At 37.7% G+C, this 18,079-nt stretch overlaps 1 protein-coding gene across 15 annotated transcripts in view; it reads left to right on the forward strand.

Annotated features, from left to right (window-relative positions):
• The window catches only part of CHD9 (chromodomain helicase DNA binding protein 9), a 274,384-nt gene that overhangs the window by 216,748 nt on the left and 39,557 nt on the right, over nt 1-18,079 (forward strand). For all 15 annotated transcript variants that reach the window (XR_010131565.1, XR_010131564.1, XR_010131566.1 and 12 more), the window contains 4 exons: nt 3,303-3,462; nt 3,896-3,985; nt 15,774-15,877; nt 16,404-16,521. Coding sequence is in view for 12 of the 15 variants with exons in the window: in XM_055366784.2 (XP_055222759.1) it covers nt 3,303-3,462; nt 3,896-3,985; nt 15,774-15,877; nt 16,404-16,521 (472 nt within the window). In the remaining 3 variants the exon portion in view is untranslated. The remainder of the gene's footprint in view (nt 1-3,302; nt 3,463-3,895; nt 3,986-15,773; nt 15,878-16,403; nt 16,522-18,079) is intronic.

An 18,079-nucleotide genomic window follows, 5' to 3' on the forward strand; every position in this document is an offset into this window, starting at 1 on the left:
AACCCAGAGGAAATGTTTTATTATCTTTATTAACGAATTAGAATGTTGAATACCAAATATTAAGAAGCTATTATTGCATCTTAAGGCTGATAATAGTATTGGAGCTATTTTAATGGAGGCTTTATCACTAAATAGATACCTCTGTTAAATTAAATTTAGATATCACTAAATATCTTTTAGATATTGCTAAAAGATACCGTTGATATTTATGAATGAAATGATTGATTTATTACATTTACTTCAAAATAATGTGAAAGATTGGGGGTGAACAAAATTGGCCATGAGTTGATAATTATTGAAGGTGGATAATGGGACTGTTGTATATACTTGTATTCTATAATTTTAAAATAAGCATAAACTCTCAAAAATGGGAGAGGAAACGGCAACAAGATTTTGGAAGCTGGAGGCAAATATATTAGTGGTAACTGATTTAACCAACCTGAGAGAGCTCAATCTTAGGTCAGCAGTGGGAAAGGCAAACTGCTTTGCTTTACGGATTTCCCAAATGTCTTAGGAATTTGTGACATCAGGAACCTCTGGAAGTGGGTGTATAAGGATAGAAGCTTTCATTCAAAGCGGTTTTTAAAAAGGCCCTAAATACCCTCTTCAGTTCCATGTAGCAAGGATGAAAACTGACTCAAAATTTTTTCTCTGGAAAGAGTAAAATAGAAGTCTAGGTTGCACTGGTAGTTGAGTTGTAGAGCTACTAAATAGGGATTAAATAACTGTGTGCATTCTGGTTGTTCTATTACTCAAGGAATAAAACTATAGGGCTTGCCCCAAACCTAAAGATAATGACAGGAAAAAAAAAAAAAACCCAGCCAGTTACCCTTCAGTGAGCCCACAATCACTATGCTCCATCCCTTCAGTCTCCCTATCACCTTTTTTATTTGTCACACTTAAATAAGAGCAAAAACAGCCAAGGATTATCAGGCATCTCAGGAAAGTCTCTAACATGAAAGAGAGAGACAAAAAACCATTAGCTGGGCACGGTGGCTCACCCCTGTAATCCCAGCACTTTGGGAAGCTGAGGTGGCCAGATCACTTGAGGTCAAGAGTTCAAGACCAGCGTGGCCAACATGGTGAAACCCCGTCTCTACTAAAAATACAAAAATTAGCCAGCCATGGTGACATGTGCCTGTAATCCCAGCTACTTGGGATGCTGAGGCATGAGAATCACTTGAACCCGGGAGGCAGAGGTTGCAGTGAGCCGAGATCACGCTACTGCACTCCAGCCTGGCTGACAGAGCGAGACTCTGTCTCAGAAAAAAAAAAAAAAAAAGAAGAAAAAGAAAAAAAAACATTAAAATGAACTTGAAGGAAACAAGGATTTCAAAAAGGAGGACACCTTTTCTTTAACTATCATTAATATCTTCAAAGATACTTCAAATATACCATGACTTTGAAAGAATAAGGTGCTGTAAAAACAGTGAAAGCAGAAGCCTATAAATTATAACAACATATAATGAAATGAGAAAGTAAAAAGAAGATTGAATGATGAATCTGGGAAAATCTTGTTAGGAAGAAAATTGGAAATACAGAATATCTGTAGATTTCATTAGGAAAATTTAAGCATGTGTATTTTTAAGTATGTACTATTTTCGAACCAACAAGGGTGGAGAAGATTGGAATACAGAACTATTTATCAGTCCAGCAAAACACAGAAAGAAGGAAGGTATGATAAACAATAAAATTGTAAAATTAAATATATAAACATATGTATACAGCCTATGTATATTTTCACCTGTTAAAAGAGGAAAATTGTTAGATGGGGGGAAAATAAACATTTTATACTTTAAAGAGATATTATTAAACACCAAACAAGCTTAAGTTTATTTAGTAAAACTATACCATGCAAATACTAAACTGTACAAAATGTTGTAGTACCATTAACATAGAACAAAGTGAATTTAAGATGGAAGGTATCAATTGGAATAAAAAAAAGGGACACTACCTAATAATTAAAAAGAATAATCCATAGAAGAAACTATAACAAGTATGAACTTACATACATCTAAAATAGTCTCAAAATGTAAAGACAAAAGAAAAAAAAAAACCTGCCAAAATTATAAGGAAAAATGGACAAACCCATATAGTGCTTCTATGTACCATTGTAGTGGAGTACCCACCTGTTATAAAATGGCAAGGAAAAGGTAAATGAGGTACAAGAATTGCAAGAGGAGTCAAAACTGCATTATTAATAATTGTGAAAAATTACAAGCAAAACAGCTCAAATATGGAAGATTAATAAATAGGAGGTGGTATAGTTATATAATAAATTATTATACAGAAACAAAAATAGATGAATTAGAGCCTCATGAGTCAACCAGGATAAATCTTTTAAAAGTTCAGAGTAATAAATAAGGTGCAGGCTTACATTTATGATATAATATCTGAAAACTTAAATACTAAATACTTATCCAACATAGGTAATAATAGTTCAAACATGCGTGGAATGGAAAAACAAATTCAGGGTAGTGGTAATCTCTGGGAAGGAATGAGTGAGTTTGATAGGAGAGGACTACATAGGGACTTCAACTATGTATTATTTCCTTTAATAAAAAACTAAGTGTTTGTGACCAGACTGGCCAACATGGTGAAACCCTATCTCTACTAAAATTACTAAAGTTAGCCAAGCGTGGTGGCGCAAGCCTGTAATCCCAGCTACTCAGGAGGCTGAGGGAGGAGAATCACTTGAACCCAGAAGGCAGAGGTTGCAGTGAGCCGACATCACGCCACTGCACTCCAGCCTGAGCAGCAGAGTGACTCTGTCTCAAAAAAAAAAAAACAAAACAAAACAACAACAAAAAACTAAGTAAACATGGAATATGTGAACATGAAGAGTGGCAGTACGTTTTTGTAGTTTTTAAATATTTCACAACAAATAACTCAAAGAACTAAAATGAGTTTAGCTGTCTTGAAGAGGATGGCTAACCTAATCTATCTAAATCAATTTTGAAAAGCAAGAGTAGAGGTCAAAACATATCTTTTAGTATCTAGGAAAGCAAAAGTAAAGCAGAGGGCATAAGTTTGATCTTTTGGGTTTTATATTTGTAAAAAAAAATCTGTTTCGGAACAATTAATATGAGATGTAGAATTGTTAGCTATTTGGGGGAAATATGTTTTAATATGTATAAAACCATCATCTTGATTTGTGGTTGGGTCAGTATTGTTACTAATATTTTAAAGATCTCTGAACAGACCTCAGAAAGTCTCCAGAAATTTCTTGCATTGAAACAATCTTTCAGATTGCAAATTTTTATACAAATTATTCCTAATTTTACATGTCCTTATTTTAACAGGCCTATCAGCTCCTGTTCCCAGGGGTCGAAAAGGGAAGAAAGTAAAAACTCAAACAAGCTCATTTGATATACAAAAAGCAGAATGGCTTCGAAAATATAATCCCGAGCAGCTTCTTCAAGATGAAGGCTACAAAAAACATATAAAACACCACTGTAATAAGTAGGTAGTAGGGTATTTTAAACACAACTCTTTAAATGTTTACTGTTCTGAATTTATTAATACTCTTTAAGCATGCTGATTTTGAGTACAGAGACAGCATGGTCTAGGGCCAATCCTAATCCTAATTTTACAAGGTATCCTTCAAGCAAATCATGATACCTCTTGTGTCATTGTTCTCACCAACAGATAAGTAAAACTGGCCTCCAAATGAGCTCATTATATCTTACTTGTATATGAAATAATGATGATTATGAAGATTTTGGAGAAGTTCTTTATATATATGGTAGTAATAAGATTCATTTAATCAGAAGTAATTATTATTTCATTATTTTAAAATCTGTACACAAATTCCTTCCTAATTTTAACCCCATGTCTGAATATTTTAAACGATTAATGTCTTTATGCCTTTGGATTTATTTTTCCTTGTTTTTAGGGTTTTGCTTCGTGTGAGAATGCTGTATTATCTAAAGCAAGAAGTTATTGGAAATGAGTGTCAGAAAGTATTTGATGGAGTTGATGCAAGGTAAGTTAAACAATTTTTATTATTTTTGTTTGTTTGTTGTCTTGCCCAGGCAGCTTCAAGCTCCTGGGTTCAAGCGATCCTCCCACCTCAGCCTCCTGAGTGGCTCACACTGTAGGCACACCACCACACCTGGCTTAAATGATATATTTATTTTATTTATTCTTTTTTTTTTTGAGACAGTTTCACTCTTGTTGCCCAGGCTGGAGTGCAGTGGCACAATCTCAGCTCACTGCAACCTCCGCCTCCCGGGTTTAAGCAATTCTCCTGCCTCAGCCTCCTGAGTAGCTGGGATTACAGGCATGCGTCACCACGCCCGGCTAATTTTTTTGTATTTTTAGTAGAGACGGGGTTTCACCATCTTGGCCAGGCTGGTTTCGAACTCCTGACCTCAGGTGATCCATCCGCCTTGGCCCCCCCAAAGTGTTGGGATTACAGGCGTGAGCCACCACGCCCAGCCTATTTTTATTTTTCAATAACATGATGAGGCAAAAATTATAGACCAGAATATTGTATATTAGGCGGCTCCTTAGTCTGTGAAACTTATAAGGTAGAAAACCCATGAAACTTAAGGAATTAACCCTTGCCAATTTGTTACTTCTCTTTTATTGCTCTCATCTTGGCCATCACTAGAAGTCACAACGTAACAATAGTAGTAGTAATATTAAGAATGTTATCTAAACTAGATGCCATTAAAGCAGACACAGATTTTTTATTTATTTGTTTGTTTATTTATTTATTTTGAGACAGAATCTCACTCTGTCACCCAGTCTGGAGTGCAGTGGCATGATACCGGCTCACTGCAACCTCCACCTCCCAGGTGCAAGTGATTCTTGTGCCTCAGCCCCCTGAGTAGCTGGGATTACAGGTGCTATCACACCTGCCTAATTTTTGTATTTTTAGTAGAGATGAGGTTTCACCATGTTGGCGAAGCTGGTCTTGAAGTCCTAACCTCAGGTGATCTGCCTGCCTCAGCCTCCCAAAGTGCCAGGATTACAGGTGTGAGCCACCACACCCAGCCCCAGACACAGACACTGATTTAATGACCAATTCATTCATTCTTACAGAAGTACTTTTTGAGTACTCATTAAGCACCAGGCACTGTGAAGCACTAGGAATACAAAGACAAAACACAGTCTTGATCCCTAAGGAGTTTATGGTCTCAGTAAGGAGGAAACAGAAAAAACTATACCACAATGTAATAAATACTTTTGTGTATGTATAGGATACCAGGGAGGTGCTACTAGAATTTTCTATTTCTAGTTTCATCTTGCCTCTTAATACTACAAGTAACCTTTCCCAGTTTTCTTCTCCATTCTCTGTAATTATCTGAGTTATGCAGAAACCTACTACTCAACCCCCCATTCTCAGCAAATGATATTCCCCCACCTTTGTAGAGAAATGTAAGCAAGCCATAAAACAAATTCCTTCAGCTTCCTGCCACCAAATCTAAAATTTAATTTTTCTGTACTCAGTCCTTTCTTCTTCCCTCTTATTACAATTAAAGAAGGTTTATGGTGACTGACTTCTATATCCACCTATGATCCATTCAACACCCTGGTCTCTCATTTCCTTGGCCTTTATATAGTTACCTCTTTTTCTCCCCACTGCAGCCGCATAATCACCTGGTCATACAGTTGATCTTGCTATCACCACTAACAGCACTTATTTAATCAGAATTTTGACAGTGACATCCTTCCTTCTAACTCACTTAACTTGGGTACTTCTCATTATAATTCTCTAATCTCATCACGATGTCCCCACATCTTAACACTTACTGACTAGCCATCACCACTTTCATGCCCCCTCTTTCCTCATTATTCAACATAGATTCTATAGTCTAGCACTCTACTTGCTAACTAAAATCCTTATCTATCTCCTTTTGCCTGCCTTTCCTTCTGTTCTAGATATCTGTTACAACCTCAACTCAGGTTAATATCAGCTAGCCATTTACTTCTTCCCTGCACCTAAGTAGCTGAACATTTGTGGAGAAAATCAAGCAAGCCATGCTGAATGACTAACTTCAAATTTGTGAGCACAGATCTCATCTCAAAAGAGATTGAACATCTACTGTTTAACTGTTGTGGCTAGTCAATTCATATTCCTACTCTTTAAGAGAACCATTTTGTACCTCTCTCCTCAAACCATCTTTCCACCCTCCAACTACCACCCTCCAATAATGACCTTGCTACATATTTCATGGAAAAAAGTAGACACAGTCAGATAAGAGCTACCTTCAGTTTTACTTGCATATATGTCCACCTATTCCTTCAAGATACAGTAGAAATGTCCCTCCTCCTAAGGCAAACCTTGTGCAGCATGGAACTCGTTTCTTCTTACCTTTTAAGGACTTTACTCTTACCTTTCTGGGACTTTACCTTTCTTGGATCTTTTTTTCTCTCTCTCTTTACTACATCATTCTTCTGGCATACATGTATGCCTTAATATCAGTCACTTAACAAAGGAAAAAACCTCTCTCAATATACATTCTCAGACTCCATTTCTCTAATCCTCTTCACCACAAACTCCTTTAAAAAGTTGCCTGTATTTATTAGCAAGATTAACCAAGAAAAGAAGAGAGAAAATCCAAATCAGCTCAATTAGAAATAAAACAGGAGATATTACAACTGACACCACGGAAATACAAAAGATCATTCAAGGCTACTATGAATACCTTTATGTACATAAACTAGAAAACCTAGAGGAGATGCATGAATTTCTGGAAAGATACAACCATCCTAGCTTAAATTAGGAAGGATTAGATACCCTAAACAGACAAAGAACAGCAGTGAGATTGAAATGGTAGTAAAAAAATTACCAACAACAAAAAAAGTCTAGGACCAGATGGATTAACAGCTGAATTCTACCAGACATTCAAAGAAAAATTGGTACCAATCCTTTTTTTTTTTTTTTTTATTATACTTTAAGTTTTAGGGTACATGTGCACATTGTGCAGGATAGTTACATATGTATACATGTGCCATGCTGGTACACTGCACCCACTAACTCGTCATCTAGCATTAGGTATATCTCCCAGTGCTATCCCTCCCCCCTCCCCCCACCCCACAACAGTATAGGTGGGTACCAATCCTTTTGACACTATTCCACAAGATAGAGAAAGAGAGAATCCTCCCTAAATCATATTATGAAGCCAGTATCACCCTGATACCAAAACCAGGAAAGGACATAACCGAAAAAGAAAACTACAGACCAGTATCCTTGATGGACATACATGCAAAAATCCTTAACAGAATACTAGCTAACTGAATCCAGCAACGTATCAAAAAGATAATCCACCATGATCAAGTGGGTTACATACCAGGGATGGTTTAACATATGCAAGTCAACAAATGTGATAAACCACATAAATAGAATTAAAAACAAAAATCACATGATCATTTCAGTAAACACAAAGCATTCGACAAAATCCAGCATCACTTTATGATTAAAACTCTCAGCAAAATCAGCATACAAGGGACATACCTGAATGTAATAAAAGCAATCTATAACAACCTATCTATAACAACCACACAGCCAACATAATACTGGATTGGAGAAAAGTTGAAAATATTCCCTCTGAAAACTGGAACTAGAAAAGGATGCCCACTCTCACCACTTCTGATCAACATAGTACTGGAAGTCCTAGCCAGAGCAATCAGACAAGAGAAAGAAAGGGCATCCAAATTGGTAAAGAGGATGTCAAATTGTTGCTGTTTGCTGATGATATGATTGTATACCTAGAAAACCCTAAAGACTCCTCCAAAAAGCTCCTAGAACTGATAAAAGAATTCAGCAAAGTTTCAGGATACAAAATTAATATACACAAATCAGTAGCTCTCCTGTACACCAGCAGCGACCAAGCTGAGAATTAAATCAAGAACTCAACTCCTTCTACAATAGCCAGAAAAAAAAAAATACTTAGGAATATACCTAACCAAGGACGTGAAAGCTCTCTACAAGGAAAACTACAAAACACTCCTGAAAGAAATCATAGATGACACAAATAAATGGAAACACATCCCATGCTCATGGGTGGGTAGAATCAATATTGTGAAAATGGCCATACTGCCAAAAGCAATCTACAAATTCAATGCAATTCCTATCAAAATACCACCATCATTCTTCGCAGAACTAGAGAAAAACAGTCCTAAAATTCATATGGAATGAAAAAAGAGCCTGCATAGCCAAAGCAAGACTAAGCCAAAAGAACAAATCAGGAGGCATCACATTACCTGATTTCAAGCTGTACTATCAGGCCATAGTCACCAAAACAGCATGGTACTGGTATGAAAATAGGCACACAGACCAATGGAACAGAATAGAGAACCAAGAAATAAAGCCAAACACAGCCAACTGATCTTCAACAAAGCAAACAAAAACATAAAGTGGGGAAAAGACACCCTATTCAACAAATGGTGCTGGGATAATTGGCAAGCCACATGTAGGCAAATGAAACTGGATCCTCTTTTCTCACCTTGTACAAAAATGCAATCTACTTACCTGACAAGGGCTAATATCCAGAATCTACAAAGAACTCAAACAAATTTACAAGAAAAAAGCAACCCCATCAACAAGTGGGAGAAGGATATGAACAGACACTTCTCAAAAGAAGACATTTATGCAGCCAACAGATACGTGAAAAAATGCTCATCATCACTGGCCATCAGAGAAATACAAATCAAAACCACAATGAGATACCATCTCACACCAGTTAGAATGGCGATCATTAAAAAGTCAAGAAACAACAGGTGCTGGAGAGGATGTGGAGAAATAGAAACACTTTTACACTGTTGGTGGGACTGTAAACTAGTTCAACCATTGTGGAAGACAGTGTGGCGATTCCTCAAGGATCTAGAACTAGAAATACCATTTGACTCAGCCATCCCATTACTGGGTATATACCCAAAGGATTATAAAACATGCTGCTATAAAGACACATACACACGTACGTTTATTGCAGCACTATTCACAACAGCAGAGACTTGGAACCAACCCAAATGTCCATCAGTGATAGATTGGATTAAGAAAATGTGGCACATATACACCATGGAATACTATGCAGCCATAGAAAATGATGAGTTCATGTCCTTTGTAGGGACATGGATGAAGCTGGAAACCAGCATTCTCAGCAAACTATCACAAGGACAAAAAAACCAAACACCACATATTCTCACTCATAGGTAGGAATTGAACAATGAGAACACTTGGACACAGGAAGGGGAATATCACACACCAGGGCCTGTCGTGGGATGGGGGTAAGGGGGAGGGATAGCATTAGGAGATACACCTAATGTAAATGACGAGTTAATGGGTGCAGTACACCAACATGGCACATGTATACATATGTAACAAACCTGCACGTTGTGCACATGTACCCTAGAACTTAAAGTATAATAATAAAAATCAACTCGAGATGGATCATGGACTTAAATCTAAGACCTGAAACTATAAAAATTCTAGAAGATAACATTGGAAAAACCCTTCTAGACATTGGCTTAGGCAAGGATTTCATGACTAAGGACCCAAAAGCAATTGCAGTAAAAACAAAGATAAATAGCTGGGACTTAATTAAACTAAAGAGCTTTTGCATGGCAAAAGGAACAGTCAGCAGAGTAAACAGACAACCCACAGAGTGGGAGAAAATCTTCACAATCTGTACATATGACAAAGGACTACTAATATCCAGAATCTACACAACAAACTCAAATTACAAAGAAAAGAAAAGTTCCATCAAAAAGTGGGCTAAGGACACAAATAGACAATTCTCAAAAGAACATATACAAATGGTCAACAAACATAAGAAAAAATGCCTGATATCGCTAATGATCAGGGAAATGCAAATCAAAACCACAATGTGATACTGCCTTACTCCTGCAAGAATGGTCATAATCAAAAAATCAAAAAATAATAGATGTTGGTATGGATGTAGTGAACAAAACACTTCTACACTTCTGGTGGGGATATAAGCTAGTACAACCACTATGGAAAACAGCGTGGAGATTCCTTAAAGAAATAAAAGTATAACTACCATTTGATCCAGCTATCCCACGACTGGGTATTTACCCAGAGGAAAAGAAGTCATTATATTAAAAACATACTTGCTCACACATGTTTATAGCAGCACAGTTTGCAATTGCAAAAAACGTGGAACCAACCCAAATGCCCATCAATCAACTAATGGATAAAGAAACTGTGGTATATATGTATATATGATGGAATACTACTCAGCCATAAAAAGGAATGGATTAATGGCATTTGCAGCAACCTTGGGGGATGGGAGACTATTATTCTAAGTGAAGTAACTCAGGAATGGAAAAACCAAACATCATATGTTCTCATAAGTGGAAGCTAAGCTATGAGGATGCAAAGACATAAGAAAGACAGTACACTTTGGGGACTCGGGGGAAAGGGCAGGAAGGGGGTTAGGGATAAAAGACTACAAATTGGGTGCGGTGTATACTGCTCGGGAGATGGGTGCACCAAAATCTCACAAATCACCGCTAAAGAACTTACTCATGTAACCAAATACCACCTGTTCTCCAAAAACCTATGGCAATACAATTTTTTTTTAAAAAAAAGAAATTTGTCTAAGGTTACCCAGATAAAAATGGCAGAGCAAAGATTCAGACAACAACAAAAAAGATTGCCTATATTTACTATCTCTACTTCTTTATCTTGCATTTTCTATTTAACCCATTCCAATGGATCTTTCTTCTTCACTGTCTCACTAAAGTGGTTCTTAACACGGCCCCTAATGACCTACAGTGTGATCAACTCTCCAAATTTACTCTCCCTCGTCCTCCATAAGATGCTGTCTTCTGTAGGCATTTATGCTAACTATACCCATCTGGTTGTCCTTTTTCTCACTTCTCTTTCCTTTTCATTCCCTCTTGCTAGCTCTTACTACTCTAATAGATCTCTAAATACTGGATTGACCAAGAGCTCCATCCTCAGCTCTCTTACCTTTTTCCTTAGGTGAACTCATGCAGCCTCATCATACCAAATATGATCTATAAACAGGTAAATCTGAAATTTACATATTTCTCCCAGAACTCTTTATTGAGTTTGAAGCCATTAGTCAACGGCCTCCCAACATTTCCACTTAAATGACCAACATCTTACTTCCCCTGGCTTTTCCAAATCTCCTGTCTCCAGTCCTTTCTCTTTTCCTTCCCATGTATAAGCCTTCTCCATGCTAGTAAATATACAACCCATTGCTCTGTTGTTATTCTTGATTCCTCTCTTCCCTGTTAGCTTGACAAAATACATGCCAAATCTGAGTACCTTTCAGTACTATCTCCTCTGCCAAATCCCTAGTCCAAGCTGCCATGATCTCACAGTTAGACTTTTGCAATGGCCTCGTAACTGATTCTGTTTTCCTCCACTTTTGCCTCTCTAGGCCTGTCCTTCACACAGCAGCCAGAGTGGTATTTCTAAAGCAAAAATCAGGTCTTGGCACTCCTTAACACCCTCCAGATGTTTCTAATTTCTCTTAGAATAAAATTCAAATTCCATATGACCTACAAGGGCCTCCATAACTCTGTACGCACTTTCTTCACTGTGTCCCTCACCCACCATGCTCCAGCCACAGTGGTGGTTGTGTTTTGCCAACCTGTCAAGCTCATTCTATGCTGTTCTTCCTGGTCCAAATATTCTTTCCCCAGGACTTCCACAGAACCGCCCCTTCAGATTACTCGGATCTCAACGCAAGTATTTCCTTCTCAGATAGACCTTCCCTGCCACCCTCAGCTTAAGTAGCCCACCAGTCATTCACTACTACGTAACCTTCTTTTATTTCATTTATAATGCCTACTACTACTTAAAAATTACGTTAATTTGTATGTCTTCTTTCTTTCATTACAATTTAAGCTGCTTGAAGGTAAGTATGGAATCTGGGACATCTTAAACACTCAGTAAATATTTGTCAACTAATTGGCTCCTTTCCCCTAGCCTGACTGGATCTGATCCACTTGTAATTTTCCCAGGGACTGCTCTCTGTGGATTGTACCTTCTTTTTCCTCTTTCAGTAATTTTCCCCCTTTTCCTTCTCATTTGGATTTTAATATGTTTACATCTCTGTCACCTTAACTTACACATACACACATGCGTGCACACAACAACACTTAATGCTTTTGGACCCAAAATATCTTCAGACTACCATATTATTACTCTCCTTGATTTCACTGCCAAATTTATGTTAGGAAGCATCTGTAGGGGGTTCACAGTGACCACTCCTGTAATCCCAGCACTTAAGTCCATGGCAAGTGGATCACTTGAGCCCGGGAGTTTGAGATGAGCCTTGGCAACATGGCGAAACCCTGTCTCTACAAAAAGTAGAAAAATTGGCTAGGTGCGGTAGTGCATGCCTGTAGTCCCAGCTACTCTGGAGGCAGAGGTGGGAGGATCACATAAGCCCAGAGAGGTCAAGGCTGCAGTGAGCTGTGATTGCACCACTGCACACCAGCCTGGGTGACAGAATGAGACACTGTCTCAAAAAAACAGAAAAGAAAGAAGCATCTGTGTTTGTTGTCTTCTTTTTCTTCCCTTCCATTCACTATGCAATCTACCGCAACGCAGCTTCTACCTCCTCACTCCAGATGTTCACTGATATTCTTGCTGCCAAATTCGATGGATATACCATAGTGCTTACCTTACTTTACCTTTGTTGACCACTTCCTTCTTTTTAAAATGCTTCTGTGATACCATTCTCCTGTGGTTTTTCTTTTTACCTTTCTGCTTGCTGCTTTTCAGGCATGTTTTCTGTCTCTTAGAGGTCAAAGAATCTTCACATAGGCCTTCTCGTCACTTCTTGGGTGTTCTCATCTTTGTGGCTTCAATTTTTGTCTCTATGCTTATGTCTTCCAAATCCCTATCTGTAGCCCATGTCTCTCTTCTGAACTTTAGATCCACATTTCTCCAATGGGCCATGATTAGTTACTCTTCTCTCCAGGCCTTTGCATTCTTGTTGGAACATTCTTTCCTCCTTTTTTCCATTCTCTTCCTCCTCCTGCTCAGCCAACATTGACTCAGCCTTTCATGACCTCTTAGATCTGGGTTAGGCACATAACCAGAGTACCCTGCCACAGCACTCATCACACAGTATTGCATGTCCATCTTTACAAGGGCATGTGCATGACTATCTTAATTTATTATTGCCATTATTGGCATGTAGTGAATTCTGTGTAAATATATTTTGAATGAATGATCTAGCCTGGAGAAGTTAAAGGAGGCTTTATGCAAGAGATGACACAAGTTAGTCTTTAAAAACAGAAATCAGCAACACCTAATGTGCATGTGGCACTTACATTTGAAACATGAGTTTTGTATGCTGATTGCCTTTTCCTCTTTACAAGCAGGAAAACCTTCCACCTCAGATGGTAATCACAATGTTTTGAGCTTAGAGTGCCACCTTATGGTTGGCAAAGGGAGCTATCTGACCCACTTTTTTTCTCCTCTGGGATTCTGTTTCCAGTGTTCTTTCCTCTTTCCTTTATATTTCAGGGCTAATGCTTTGTTTAATCCTACTTAATAACTCGTTCAAAAATAAATATCTCTTTTTACTGTATTTCTCATTTCTTTTTTAACTTTTTCCATATTACAAGAAAATTATTCCTCCTTTTTCTCTGTTTTTCTAAACTGAGCTAAAAAATGTCAATTGTGACCCTTTTGTTTTAAAGCAAAATTAGATATAATAAGGTGTTCATTTCGAGTGCTGACAAATTTATTCAAGAATCTACAGAAAGATCTCTTCATCCACTTCCTTATGCTTCTTGAGTTAAAAATTTGTGAAAAATAAATTTGTTTCCATTTTTTAATTATAAAATGTATAAGTATCTCCTTTTCACTGCCATTGTCTTCTATCTCACCTATATTTTGATTACATACTGGGTTCTTGTCCTAGGAACATGTCGATCATTTGTTTGTTTATTTTTATATAAAAATTTGAGTTTCCAAAGACAGCCAACTTAGAATCTAACTTTTCCCACAGAACTTAATTGTCAATAGGAAATCCCCCATTTCTTTTTTTTTTTTTTTGAGACGGAGTCTTGCTCTGTCGCCCAGGCTGGAGTGCAGTGGCGCGATCTCGGCTCACTGCAAGCTCCGCCTTCCGGGTTCACGCCATTCTCCTGCCTCAGCCTCCCGCGTAGCTGGGACTACAGGCGCCCGCCACCACGCCCGGCTAATTTTTTGTATTTTTTAGTAGAGACGGGGTTTCACTGTGTTAGCCAGGATGGTCTCGATCTCCTGACCTCGTGATCCGCCCGCCTCGGCCTCCCAAAGTGCTGAGATTACAGGCGTGAGCCACCGCGCCCAGCCGGAAATCCCCCATTTCTTATAGGTCTTTGTTAACTAATTTGTGAAATAATGATGCCAAGACAGATGAAATTCTACTTTGTATAATTTATATTGTTTTATATCTCTGGTTATTTGAAAGTTGATAATTTATGAATACCAAATAGAGAAATTCTCAGCTATTCAACTTTTTGTAGTAATTTATCCTGTTCAATCTCTATCCATTGTCAAATATAAGAAAATGTGTGTGTGTATATATATATAATAATATACATATTTGTGTATGTATATATAAATATATATTTGTGTGTATATAAATTGATACTTAATCATTGTCAGATATTAACTGTATTCTGTGCTAAAGAAAATGACTTGAATCACTGTGGTAAAGACGTGAACATTTCAGTCCTTCTATACATGACATGTTTTTAGACATGTTATATATGTAACTTGTCAAAGCTTTCTGGGAAAATAATAATTTCAAGTGATGAGCAAAGAATAAGAAAACTATAGTTGCAAAATTGCCAGTTCTATAGTTATTTGTTACTCATAAAAACAATCTACAAAATCAAATCATTATGGGTTTATTATTTTACTTTTTAGTAATCTATTGTGATTTTATGGCATTCTATTATTTATTTACAACATCAAAAAAGCATTTGAGTGTTTTTTTGTTTTTCGAGACAGGGTCTCACTCCCGCAGCCTGGGTTGGAGTGCAGCAACACGATCTTGGTTTGCTGTAACCCCAACTTCCCAGGCTCAGGAGATTTTCCCATCTCAGCCTCCCAAGTAGCTGAGACTACAGGTGTGCACCACCACGCCCAGCTAATTTTTTGTATTTTTAGTGGAGATGGGGTTTTGCCACGTTGCCCAGGCTGGTCTTGAACTCCTGGGCTCAAGTGATCTACCCACCTCTGCCCCCTAAAGTGTTGGGATTACATACATGAGCCACTGTGTTTGGCCTACACTTGAGTGTTTCAATCAAATTATGAATAAAAAATTTGTTATTACAGGGCATTTTCAGTGTGGTTTTCTTAGCAATAGTGGTCTAGAGGAGCTATTACTTGTTCTGCAGCCTAAAACAATTCATTTACCCTTTTAGGGCCTCAGTTTTCTCATGTGCAAAATGAAATAATTGAACCAGATGATTATTGCCAAGTTGTTGGCTGACATAGTCTCTACTTCCAATAGAACCCTTTGTCTGTAAATAAAGAAAATCAGTGAAAGAATATGATTCTTTAAGAAAATTGTTTAGTAACATTGTTGAAACTTATTTCTTCTCTTGAGCTTAACAATGTTCGTTTATTTTATGGTATCTTTGTTATTGCACAATTTTGTAATTTTAATTGGTGGCAATTATGAAGGATTAAAAAATAATGAAATGAAATCCTAAGCTCTCTCTTGAAAGCCACAGTGCTTTAAAAGCTAGGTAAAATTTTGCCTCCTTTTTGACTCATTTATAATAATTCATAATGCCATGTTATGATTTTTTTAAAGTGACATTGATGTTTGGGTACCAGAACCTGACCACTCAGAAGTTCCTGCTGAGTGGTGGGATTTTGATGCTGATAAGTCACTCCTTATTGGAGTTTTTAAACATGGTAAGTAAGAAGTAAGGTAGGTGGGATCCCCTTCCATGTATAAGGCAGTTCTGTCAGTTCTCAGTTCATTGATTTCCACTTACAGCTTTATTCCAGTAACATCTATGTTATATATACAGAATTAAAAGCATACACTACCAAACTATGTCTGTCAGTCACCGCATTACCTCGTGGGAGGGTGGCATGTGTAACCTACCCTTCCTGGATGTAAATCTAAGACAACTTCCTCTCTCAGGAAGAGTTCTTATGTGAGATATGTTTGTGTGTTTGTGTGTGGGTATGATCAGTTTATCCTATTTCTCATATTAACTGATAAATGTAACTGAAATTTTACTTTAGTAGATATCTATTACCAGATCATTTAATGTTTGTGATAATTTCTAGAAAACATACTTAACCTATATCATTTTAATGTATTATCCCTTTAGTCCAGAAATATCATCCACTGTAAATACGAGGAATGCTTATATGTATACACCTTTCTTCTTTTTATCTTTTTTACTTTTGTAATTGGTGATGTTTTCAGGATATGAAAAATATAACACTATTCGAGCAGACCCAGCATTATGCTTCTTGGAAAGAGTGGGAAAACCTGATGACAAAGCAGTTGCTGCTGAACAGAGAGCGAATGATTATATGGATGGGTATGTGTGTTTCAGAGTCATGAATTTTCTATATATCTCTCTTCTATTCAATATCAGCATATTCTGTGTCACACTATTTATCTTTAAATGAGGTAGCAGTAAGGGAATTGGAATTTACAATCTGAAAGAGCTAAAGATACCCTAATAGGTTAGCACTTATCCAACAGAATGTTATCGAGGAAGAGGTTGGACCTGCCCCACACCCATTCTTTTGATGAGTTTTTCATTTCTTTCATTTTAACAGCTATATCATGGCCACTGAGTTCATAAACTTCTAGGGGCATAGGGGGAGAAAAAGGCAAGAATGTTATAGTTGATGAGACACATGATGACATTTATTACATAGTCATCCCTCAATATCCATGGGGGATTTTGGTATTCAGGACACCCTGCAGATACCAAAATCCAAGGATGCTCTAGTCCTATATATAAAATTGCATAGGATTTGCATTTAACCTATGCACATTCTCCTGTATACTTTAAACTATCTTTAGATTATTTATAATTCATAGTAGAATATATATGCTATATGCTATGTAAATAGTTGCTATACTGAATTGTTAAGGGAGTAATGACAAAAAAAAAACTCTGTACATGTTCAGTACAGATGCCATTTTTTTCCAAATATTTTCTTGAGACAGGGTCTTGCTCTGTCATCCAGGCTGGAATGCAATGGCACAATCATGTCTTACTGCAGCCTTGACCTCCTGGGCTCTAGTGATCCTCCCACTTAGTCTCCTGAGTATCTGGGACCACAGGCACATGCCACCATGCCCAGCTAATTTTCTTCTATTTTATTTTTTGTAGAGATGAGGTCTCCCTGTGTTGCACATGCTGGTCTTGAACTCCTGGGCCCAAGTGATCTTCCACCTTAGCCTTGGCTTCCCAAAGTGCTGAGATTATAGGTGTGAGCCATCATGACCAGCTTTTTTCGCATATTTTCAAACTGAAATTGGTTGAATTTATAGATATGAAACCCACACATAACGAAAGGCCAACTGTACCTGTTTTAAGGCCTTATGTAATCTGTCTTTTCTTACCCAAAGAGAAAAGTAAGAAACACTTTGTGGTTAATAATAATGCATTTAAAAGCGAACTCGCGGCTGGATGCACTTGCTCACGCCTGTAATCCCAGCACTTTGGGAGGCCAAGGCAGGTGGATCACTTGAGGTCAGGAGTTCGAGACCAGCCTGGCCAACATGGTGAAACCCCGTCTCTACTAAAGATACAGAATTAGCCAGGTGTGGTGGCATGTACCTGTAGTCCCAGCTACTCGGGAGGCTGAGGCAGGAGAATCTCTTGAACCCGGGAGGTGAAGGTTGCAGTGAGCTGAGATTGTGCCACCGCACTCCGGCCTGGGCGACAAGAGTGAAACTCCGTCTCAAAAAAAATAAAAATAAAAATGAACTTGTGAGTAAGGGTACATTAGAACTAGCTTTCTCCCTATTTGCTTTAGAACAGCCTTCCTGCTGTGTCTCGGGCTCTTCTGGCTAGAGAAGAGACGTCAGTCTGACTTTTAAAACAAACTAAAACCCTCCAACAAGACTTTGTCCTATCA

This window comes from Gorilla gorilla, chromosome 18, assembly GCF_029281585.2.
Source record: "Gorilla gorilla gorilla isolate KB3781 chromosome 18, NHGRI_mGorGor1-v2.1_pri, whole genome shotgun sequence".
Lineage (NCBI taxonomy): Eukaryota > Metazoa > Chordata > Mammalia > Primates > Hominidae > Gorilla > Gorilla gorilla.